This window comes from Molothrus ater, chromosome 2 (genome assembly GCF_012460135.2).
Source record: "Molothrus ater isolate BHLD 08-10-18 breed brown headed cowbird chromosome 2, BPBGC_Mater_1.1, whole genome shotgun sequence".
Taxonomy (NCBI): domain Eukaryota; kingdom Metazoa; phylum Chordata; class Aves; order Passeriformes; family Icteridae; genus Molothrus; species Molothrus ater.
The window spans coordinates 38278781-38290058 of record NC_050479.2 but is presented as its reverse complement, the minus strand read 5'-3'; the positions used below and the strand labels follow the sequence as shown (position 1 = coordinate 38290058).

At 39.9% G+C, this 11278-nt stretch overlaps 1 protein-coding gene across 2 annotated transcripts in view; it reads left to right on the top strand.

The window, feature by feature from the left end:
• Positions 1-292: 292 nt before the first annotated feature.
• The window catches only part of TPP2 (tripeptidyl peptidase 2), a 52541-nt gene continuing 41555 nt past the window's right edge, over positions 293-11278 (top strand). For both annotated transcript variants that reach the window (XM_036380188.2, XM_036380180.2), the window contains exons 1-6: positions 293-454; positions 6323-6451; positions 8160-8255; positions 8665-8769; positions 9435-9559; positions 10270-10433. In XM_036380188.2, coding sequence (XP_036236081.1) covers positions 293-454; positions 6323-6451; positions 8160-8255; positions 8665-8769; positions 9435-9559; positions 10270-10433 — 781 coding nt within the window. The remainder of the gene's footprint in view (positions 455-6322; positions 6452-8159; positions 8256-8664; positions 8770-9434; positions 9560-10269; positions 10434-11278) is intronic.

Sequence of the window (11278 nt, the reverse complement as noted above, 5' to 3'; positions counted from 1 at the left end):
GGCTCCGCCCGCGGGCCCGGCGACCGAAGGTGCCCTCGGCTCCCGCCGCCGCCGTACGTGGCCGCCACAGCCCCGGCGCGTGGAACGCGTCCCTCCCGTGATTGGCTGCCTGCACAGCAGACCCCGCCCGCCTCGGCGTCCTATTGGTCAGTTTAGGTCCGGTGCCGCTCGCGCCGCGGGCCGCCAGGGGGTGCGTGTTCCCGCGGGCCGGTGGGGCGGCACCGCGCATGCGCCGCCCTCCCGTGGCCTCTCGCAGCTTGTCCCCACCGGCCCCGCGCCCTGGTCTCGCGCCATGGCGGCCGCCGCCGAGGAGCCGTTCCCGTTCCACGGGCTCCTGCCCAAGAAGGAGACCGGCGCCGCTGCCTTTCTCGCCCGCTTCCCCGACTTCGACGGGCGGGGGGTGCTGCTGGCCGTGCTGGACACCGGCGTGGACCCCGGAGCGCCGGGCATGCAGGTAGAGCAGGGCGGCGGCGGCCCTGAGTCACGGCCGCGGCTCGCAAGGAGCTCCCGGGTCCCACCGGAGCGAGCCCGGGAGGACGGGGACGAGTACGGGGCCGACCATGGCACTCGGGCGGCCCGAGGCAGCGGCGGCGAGAGCTGGGGAGGCCCCGGAGGGCTGTCCCGGGGACTGTCCCTGTGGCGGAGACTGTCCCTATCCCGGGGACTCGTGGCTTGTGTTCGGTCTCGGTTCCCGCCCCGCACGCGTGAGCGGGGCTCGGGTGCGGGAGGGCGGGGAGATGCCGTGGCCGGGGATCCGCACCGGTGCTGCTGCTGTGAGGATCCTGCTCCTTTCCCGGCCGTCCGCAGGCGTGTTACGGCACTTAAATCTCTTGGGCTGCCTTCTCTCGCGCAGAGCTCATTATAAAAGAACGCTTTGTGTTTTTGTTAAACCTTAGCGTTACTTCGGCAGTAGGTAGCTCGAGGCTACACACAGCCGCCTAGGTGTTTTACATGAAAAGTGTATTTATGGCACGATTTGCATACCCGTCTTTCTCTTTATATTTCTCGGGCGTTTTATTGCAATAGCAGTCTGTATCAAATTTGATTCTGCCACCTTTTTTTTTTTGATCTGCCAACTTTATGTCTCCATGTCGGTTTTGTAAATTTCTGTGTGCGATGTCAGTTTGGGCATTTCTCAGCACTTATTTCTTATAACCTTTGTCTCTTAACATTTCTTTATCTTGTAAGTTTGCATGTGGCCCTTTGTGTCACTGCTGCTTTTGATTTTTTGTCAACATGTTATGTCTGAGTGATGGCATAATAGTCCGTGGAAGAATGATTCGGAGTTGTATGCAACTCACTTGGACGCTGAATCCTTTGTTTTGTTTTGTTTTGACTAAGCAGGGCTTGTGGTGGTTTCCATCCTTTCTTTGGTGTGGAATTAACTCCTAAGTGACCTCATTCAGGGACCTGACCCTGGCAGATCATTAGTTCTGTGTTCTGAAATGACTCCTTATGGGATGCGGTTAGACTAGAGGATGAGTTATGAGGACAGGTTGGATGGAGGGAAGGAGTGGCCAGGTGTAACTTCGATTGATTTAAGCTGAAATGAAGCTGGTGCTTTTGGTAAGAAGTTGTGGGTAAGTGGAAGAGTAATTGGAAATCTTAATGAAAGCTAGTCAAAAGGAAAATATGATAATACCATGGGCAGAGCAGAAAGTAATGGAAGACAATTAGGAAGGTGTGAATATAAATTGAATGATGTGCATGGTTCTGAAGTTTCACATATAAAAGCAAAAACCCCTAGGTTTTTAGAGGTTATGAATGAGTAGTGGTCAACAACAACAACAGAACCCCAGTATGAATTTATTGGCAGTAGTGGGAAGCTTTGTTCTGATATAGGTGACCCAAGGCTCATAAGGGCTATTTATGAAGCAGCATGATCTCTGTGTTGACCATATCAGTTTTTTCCAACATACTTTCTTTAGGCACAGGATAAAATTTTGGGTACCACAGTTAAAGATTTGTAGAAGAAGTAAAAGATTTGAAGAGCAGGATGTGTAATTAACGTTGCAGTGGGTGAGAGTAAGTTTGCAGGGTTGTTAGAAAAACATGTAAAGAAGTTGTGTGATCTTTTCACACTGCCCACTTAGTAGACCTAGCTTAAGGGGCTTGCTAAAGTACAGCCAGGGGAGACTTACTGCACAGGCAGTTATAAAGGAAGCATAGGCAGCACTCAGTCTAGAATAGCTTTGTAGGTGTTTCTTCAGCAAAGGAATGTTCTCACTCTCTGGAGCATTTGCCAGTTTACATTTTGGCTCAGTGCAATGAATCAGTGTCCTGGGCATAGGCAGTGACACAGCATAGCTGTAGTGCAAGAAGTAGTTTCTAACCTTGGGACAATTTCTGGAATTTTTTTTACACCCGTCTTTCCTGCTGCTGCTTTTTCTTACTGTCAGTCTTCTTGTCAGTTCCTGGCCTGGCATAGAGTTAGATCTATAGAAGTTGAATCAGTTGCTAACCTGTAGCAAGGTTAATTGGTATTACAACTTGGAGTTCTGGTTAATGACAATGATTATTACAAGCTAAAATGAGCTACTGTGATTTGGATATAGTGGAGTTCTTAGTCAAAACAAAACAGCTAATTTCTTAGCTGCTCCATAGTGTTTCGTTCCTGGGTAGGGTTCTTTGCTTGTTGATTCTGTGACTTGGTTTGTAAACATTGATAGCAGTGTTTGTTTTCTTTTTGAGGGACAGAAAGATCTGGGGACAGAGTTTAACAGGGAAATATCATTATGTTTCTGTTCTTCCCTGGACGCTTGCTGCTATAGAGAGAATAGTTAACAAAATCTTCTTAGATCTGTTGTCTGTTGATTGGCTTTCTTTGATAGATAAAACGTTATTCTAGCTTGTACTTACTTTCCTTTTCTTTATGAATCTTGGGAACCAGTGCCTTCTAGGGAATTCCTTTCACCTCCTTTTCCATTGCTTTTCCACCAGTTGACACCAACTGTAAGGTTTAGTTTGTCTGCTTCTTTCATGTGAGTTTTGCCCTCTTTCAGTCCTCTTGGTAGAATGTATTTCTGCTGTCTGCCAAGTCATTGTTTGTAATTCCTCATTAAGGCACAGTGACTGATGAAATTTTAGGTGCATTTAATGGAGTGTTGTGGTTGTATAGGTATAGCCTTTGCTCAGCCCCACCCTGTCCTTTCCCTGTTCCTATTGTGGCTTCTTATGTTTCATGATAGGTAAGTCAGTTCATTTTGCTTCTTGCAAATTTATTTTTTTTGTGAAGTGGCATTTGGAATTATTATTTACTAACATTAACTTGTGCTTTTATGTGACACTTTTTAGCAGTAGCAGCTAGTTTTGTTTTACTTGCTTTTCAGCACTGAGTTAAAAAAAATTGCTTGGAAATGATTTTGTTTGTGATGATGATGATCAGCTGTCCCATGACCAAAGTGCTGAAGAACTTGTTCGTCTCTTGTGGCAGCAGTAGCTGTCAGTTGGAGTCAATGATTGTATGAGCTAGTAAAAACATGCTAAAATACATCTGGCTTTCCTTTTTCTTGTGTTGTGATTGTCAAAGATACTAGTGCTCCTCTACTTCTATTATAACCTGTATCAGTTGCCAGGATTATGCACACAGATTAATTTTAGTGTTCTCAGTTTACTAATTTATCTGCTTTACAAAGAACTAACATGTAAGTCGGATTTTAAAACTTCAAGCAGAAATGTATAAACAGCAAAGTAGTTTTCAGTTTTGAACTACTGATTTGTTTTTTAAATGCCTATAGGCAAGCCATAATAATTAAGGCAGGATTGGGGATTTTTTTTCTAAACACAGTATAAAATATTTTTAATTGTATAAAAATTATTTTTTTTAACTTTTAATGCAAAAGTTACTAGAATGTACCTTCTGTCTGTGATCAATTAATTACTTCAAGACTCTTCTGTTCGCATAAGAGAATTGATCAAGGTCACTTGATTATTTTTATTATAATTTTAAACTCAGAATGACAAGATTTGCAAAAGCCAAGTGAGCTGACCTCTTGAGTTTCACTCTGGCATTGCTTCTGGTGGGCAGTGTGCCGAAGAGCAGCTCATGGTAGCAGGAGCCGCCGTATCAGTTACTTGCACTAAATTACTGTGAACCTGTCTGGATTGCGGCTGATAGGAATTGAGCCTTAGACCAGCTGAAACTCTGAGTTTCTTGTGTCTGACTGAAAGACTCTGATTTCTTGGTTCTGACAGTACAAACTCAAGTGCGTGTGTGGGCCTGCTAGGTTTCAGCTAGGAGGCAGAGAGCCATAGAGTGTAGGAGTTGCACCTCGTTTTTCGGGCTAGGAAACAACTCCCAAAACTATCCAAGCTTGCTGCAGCATAAATCTGTGTTCTGGCCACCTGTTGCTGTATAACTTGCCTCCTTCAAGCAAGTCACCTTGGATTACATTTTCGTTCTTGTTTTCTTGTACTGTGATCACTGAATAGTTGACTTGAGTAGAGGCATATTGAAAAGTGTGCAGTGCCACTAATGTCAGGATTAGCTTGCAGTTGTTTTAGTATTGGAGCAGCTCTTGACTTTTGTGTGAATTGTGGCCAGCATTGAAGACATTAATTACAAATGCTTGAAAAGCGTATGGTTTAGTGCCTACACACTGTTCCCCGAATAAATTTTCACTACTGTGTAACTATGGTTTGGTCGATGTTTTACCAGGTTAAGATGCTCTTAAGATTTTCTCTAGTGAACTTGAATTTCTGTGAACAGAGTAGAGTGTTGGTTTCTCTCATGAAACTTCTTCCCTAGCTAGCCTATTCAAAAGCATTATTTATTACCTTCTGGGAAATGAAATTGATGCTGGTTTTATGGTTGCTATGGGTTTGGAATATTTGGGGTTGATTATTTTTTTTAACCTGTTTAAGTCTGTTTTCTTTGGTGGTGTTGCTTGTTACTTGTCTGGGTTGGTTTTTGTTGAGTTTCTAAGAGATTGTTTTTTGGATTGTATGAGTTTTGGTTGGGTTTTTGTTTGTTACTTGCTTTTTTTTTTAAGCCATGAATTTGAGACCATGGAAGTATCTATCCTTGTTTGCTGACATGTGATAAGAACCTGACTCTTGTCCTTTTGGCAGCAGCAGAGTGACTTTTATGAAACAGTTTGAATGTGTCGGTAGCTTCCAGTAGCTGAATTCACAATTCTAGAGCATTATTGGAACAAAGCAACCTTCCATATATTATATCTAACATCAAAATTATTGATAGAGAATAAAGGCAAAAATACCATGTATTTAAATGTAGAAAACAACAAATGTTGCTGCTTTTCTAAATATGAAGCTCTTTTCACTCTCAGTGTAGTTAACGTATAGGAAATACTAGGAAGATGATTGATATCTTCTTTTGTGAATCAGTCTTTGATACAGAACTGTAAAAATATGTATGTATGATCAATTCATAGAATCATAGAATGGTTAGGGACCTTGAAAGGCTGTCTAGTCCAACCTCCCTTCAAGGAGCAGGGACATCTTCAACTAGATCAGATTGCTCAGAACCTCATCCAACCTCACCTTGAATGTTTCCAGGGATGGGGCATCCACCACCTCTCTGAGCAACTTGTTCCAGTGTTTCACTGTTCTTACAGTGAAAAATTTCTTCCTTATAACTGGTCCTACAGTCTCCTTTAGTTTAAAGCCATTCTTCCTTGTCCTATCACTGCCTGTGCCATGTAAAAAATTGCTTTCATGTTTCTTATAGGCCCTCCTAGGTCCTGGGAGGCTGCTATAACATCTTTCCAAACTCCTTATAGAAGTGTTAGGTGTATATAGCTGTAGCTGCTAACAGTGCAAATGGATTAAAACACAAAGCAAAATCTTTGAAAGAGGAAAAATAAGGTAATAGTAACTTGTGTCCCTTTCAGGTTTCTTTAAGCTCAGTTAAGAGATTCCAGTTTGTGAGAGCTTGTACTTCAGCACCTGTCATTTTCTTACTTGTGCATTCATTACTATAAAATTTGTCCAGAATGAAGGGTCACACGCAACACAGCAAATAATATGAAAACAAATAGTAATTCTTGCAAATAGGTTTTTTGCAAATTTAGGCTTGGTTTTAAATTGAGGCTGCCTGTGCTTTGTTGATAGAGTGTTTTTCCTTTTTTCTCTTCTAAATCCTTATTAGAAATAAGTGGATTTGTATGAACCAGAAATAGGGACATGTTGGTCTTAGTTATTTGAAAATTTATCTTGAGTTCAAGTTGGTTTTATGTCCTTCAATTAAAGGTTGGGTGCCTGAAAAAGCTAGTTGATATTTTTAACAGCAAAACTTTCCTGGTTTGTGTGCTAAAGTACTAATCAAGTACATTTTCCAATTTTTCTGTGCTCATATTTTCAGATTACAACTGATGGGAAACCGAAGATAATTGATATCATTGACACTACGGGCAGTGGTGATGTAACTACATGTACCATTGCAGAACCTAAAGATGGAGAGATTACTGGTCTTTCTGGAAGAACTTTAAAGGTATTTGGTGGTACAGAGACGCCACTGGACATCTTCTTTGGTTAACAGCAAATTTAGCACCTGCTTTGGTTTTTACAAAACTTGCTTCCTTTTAACCAGATGTTGTGGTTTAAATCTGGCTTGCAGCTAAGCACTATAGAGCTGCTCACTCAGCCTTCCCCAGGTAATGTGGGGAGAAGAGAATCAGAAGGGTGAAATTGAAAAAACTTAAATGTTGAGATAAAAACAAAAGCCTTGCATGCGAGCAAAGGAAAACAAGGGGTCCATTCACCACTTCCCATAGGCAGGCAGGTGTTCAGCCATCTCCAGGAAAGCTGGGCTCCACACAAATGGTGACTTGAATATAAATGCCATCACTCGTAATGAACTCCCCTTCTTCCTTCTTTTCCTGGCTTTATATGCTGATCATGATGCTGTATGGTATGGAATATATCTGTGGTCAAGTTGGGATCAGTCGTCCCAGCTATGTCCCCTCCCAAATCCTTGTGGATCTCCAGCCTGCTCACTGTTTGGGATGGGTGAGAGAAAAACCCTTGACTCTGTGCAAGCAGTGTCCAGCAGCAGCTAAAACATCCCTGAGTTATTAAGAGTGTTCAGCACAAATCCAAAACAGCCCCATATCAGCTACTGTAAAAAAAAATCAACCCTAGCCCAACTGAAACCAGCTAACCAGATCTTACCCAAACCTAATGCTGCATTTGCTCTTCATGTAGATTGCTTAGTGTTTTTTACACTTTTTATATGTCTTTATTTCTAATTTATTCTGTAGCTGAATATGGGTGTGTACAGGGCTTTTTGTGGGGCCTGATAATAATTTAATTATTTGTTCAAAAGAGTATCTGATACAGCTTTGGAAATTGGCTGAAGAAAATGTGCTAACATGTTTTTAAAATATCAGACACAGTAGTGTCTTGAAGAGTGCTACTATTTTCCACATTTGCATGAGCTACAAGAGGAATTATGTTAAGCTCATGGTGAATAGATTTAGAGACTGAGAAATCTCTGAGGACCTAGTTGTAGACTCGCTGAATTCTCACTATGCATAGCAGAAATGCTGTAGGGTTTCCAAAAAGGACACGAAATCTTGTAGAGGTCTTGAGTACACAGAACTGATGTTGCTAACGTTTTCTTGATTTCCTGATTGGATTGATGATGTGATATGGGGGCATCACATCTTTGGATCTCTCCATACTGTCAGCTTTTTCCTGATTTTGCACAGAAGATGATTGTAAGGCTAAGTCTGTTGGTCTTTTACTTTTGTTACTAGGATGAGCAGATCCTGATATACAGAGTCTAAATTGCATGAAGTTGTGAAATGAGATATTCAGATGTTTGTCATGGCTTCCAACCATACTTGCTCATGTTAGGTTTCACTTATAGTACTGTTATTTCCCCAGACCTCTGCCCAGCAAATTCAGTAAAGCTGGGGCTTTGTGTTTTAAAAGTAGACTATCAGAGCAACTAATGCTTAAAAATGTTCAATGGCAGTGTCACATGAACTGATACTCATTTTTTGGGAGCTGGATTTAAAATTCCATGTCATGTTGTTGGAACGGTGCAGTAGTTACTGTTACGGAGACAGAGAATTAAATTGGCAGTATTTGCAGTCTTGTTCTGCTAAGCTCTCTTACAAAGTGTTGGGCTTTGTTGTTTGAGAAGTTCTTTTAATGCCATTAGTTAACCTATTTCTAAATGTACTTTTCTGTAGATTCCAGCAAACTGGGTAAATCCTTCAGGCAAATATCACATTGGCATAAAAAATGGCTATGATATCTATCCTAAAGCTCTTAAGGAGAGGATTCAGGTAAGGATGAATTATCTTTTCTTTCTGGTATATAGTCATATTTTACAGTTCTGTTTCTTAATTTTGTTAGAACACTACAGCATGTGATTTGCTAACATACTTGGATTGCTAACCAGCACGAAAATGCTATTCTCTCTGATTTTTATTGATTCCATTTCTTCTGTGATTTTTTCAGAGCAACAGGGGGGTGGCTTGGAAATCCTCACAGTGGTCCTTTGAGGCGAGACGTACAGAAATTACTGATAGCCCCTTTTTTTAAAATTGTATGGCAATTTATGCTTATTTATACTATTGTATGGAAGCTTTTTAGCCATTGTCTCAAATCAGAATTTTCAAATGATCTTTATAGACTTCATACTTTGACATACATATCTTAGCATGTGGAGGAACCTCTGTTTTTATTTTGCAGAAAGAGCGCAAGGAAAAGCTCTGGGATCCTGTTCACAGGCTGGCTTTAGCAGAGGCCTGTAGGAAACAAGAAGAATTTGATGCAGCTCATAGCTCTCCCTCACAGGTTTGCACGAAGCCTAATTTTATGAACTTGTTCTTTGCAACAATTTGTTACTGGTTGACAGGATTAAAATGTTTCATTAGATGAGTTAAAGAAAGATACTTGTGAGTATTTTGGCAGATAATTTGCCAGTGTATCCTCTGATTAATTTTATAAGTCTTTGTATGCGTGGTTGTTCAGTTTGCTTAGTGTTCTTTACTTTTGAGAGTTGGTGTCAAATATGAAAACAGGATTACTTCAAAAGAATTGTTGGATATTTTCAGTAAGTTTTGTTGTTAATTTAATGTGCAATGTTTTGAGGCCACCATCCTTGGCTGTGTTCAAAGTTGGAATTTTCTAAACATATTCTTTCTTGTGTAAACTGTGTACTATTTTAATGAAGTACCAGAAATGCCTCAGATACTACTTTATCATTTAATAGTCTTTAAGAAAATAATGGCTTTAAATGTTACGTTTACAGAAATTAGAAGTAGTTGTACATAATAGGCCAAAAATAAATAGTGCACTGTTGAAAGCCATTGAACTTCTAGATTTTTGTGACTCCTAGGATAGTCTAACATTGCTGGGAAAGTAATGGAAAAAATGTATAGCACTAGAAAAGAATGTAGGATTACCCATCTTGTAATAGTTTTGGAAATATTCTAATTTAATTTTGTTTGCCATATTAGGTAAATAAGCTAATAAAGGAAGAACTTCAAAATCAAGTGGAATTGTTGAATTCTTTTGAGAAAAAATACAGTGATCCTGGCCCAGTGTATGATTGTGTAGTGTGGTATGACGGTGAGACCTGGAGGTAAATGACTAAACTTGTCTAAAATATCTTGTTCTTTACATAAAACAATAGCTTGCATCGAGGACTTGTTAACTTTTATATCTGCCCTCTTTATAGAGGTTTTAAGTATTTTTTGCTTTAAAAATAGTCCTGCTGTACCAGTTGAGTTTCTTGACAAAATTCTGGTCCCAAATGAAGATCGGATAGAATAAAGTCTTACTGAAGACAGTGAGATATGAATGTAAGCTTATGGGGTTTTTCTTCTGAAGCAGAATAAAACTGTTTTGACTATCAATTGGTGATGTGAAATAAGACGAAACAGGTGTCTGTGCAGAAATGTAACAGGGCACATTTCTTTCCTGATAATGTGCTTCATACAAAACAGTAAAACTTAGAATGTTTGTGTACCAGCACTGAACATCTATCTTTAGTAAAATTTCTTCCTTGAACTTGCCTAAATTTTCATACTCTTGCTTTTCAAATACAGATTTATTTGAATTTAGTAGTGTTTTGAAAATCAGTTTATTTAGATAACTTTGTAGTTTCTGAATCTTAAGTATAAACAACCAAGTTTTAAAGTAGTTGCTCAAAGAACTATTTAAAGAAACCATAAACACAGAACCAAACTTCTTGAAGTCTTTTTGCTATGCTCAGCTGGAGAGGGTAGGTGACCAAAAGTTTGCAGCAGCTGGGACATTGCCTTCTTTTGTTTGTTTGTTTTTTGTCAACAGAGCCTGCATAGATACAAGTGAGAGTGGTGACTTAGCTAACTGTACAGTGCTGAGAACCTACAAAGAGGCTCAGGAATATGGATCTTTTGGAACATCTGAGATGTTGAATTATTCAGTGAATATATATGATGATGGAAACCTCCTTTCTATTGTGACAAGTGGAGGTAAATGAAAATAATCTTAAAAACATTTTGCTGCTAAGTAGGTATGATGAGAAGCAGTAATTTGTATTGGGTCTTGTTTCTGATACTTGGGATGGCTTGAAGCAGCTGTTGTAGTACAGCAGTTGTTATTATGACTTTTAAGATCAATACTCATATTTCCTGAACTAAATTCTATAATGACAGCTCATTACCAAACTTGCCTGCATTTTTGTATGAAATATTGTCGACTTTATGTACATAAGCATGTATACATAGAATGTGCATACTTAGGTATTCTTTAACGTGTACAGACATCTTAAAAGCTAAACTAAAGAGAACCTTCTGTCAAAAAACCTTTTTTGTTATTTTGTTAAATATAGAGTGATGATTGATTTTAGTTGCTTCCCTTTGTATTTGTATACTTTAAGAATCTTAAATACAGTACCCATGAACAAAATGGGTATTGATCTTAATTTAGGTTTTTTGTCATGCTAGATGTCACTATAACTGTAGCTCCAACCACTCTGAACCTGTTTTAGAGTATTCTTTAAGTAATCATGGTTTGTTTTGGAAGCAAGCTGAGTGGTTGGGATGGTATGGATGCATTTGCTTTGAAGAATGCTCTTTATTCCCCATGAAATGATCCCATCTCAATAGACCTACATAAGCAGTTCAGATTTCTAAATAGATGGTAACTTATTTGAGATGTTCCTTTCTGTGTTTCTGTGTAGTTTTGTTTTCTATTCTTAATGCCTGCTACCTGAGTTGTCTCAGGTGTAGTATTCATAACTTTGAGTAGGAAGTGTGGAGCCTTCAAAGTAACTTTTGTTAGTGGAATTAAGTTAATACTTTGTTCCTCTCTTCCT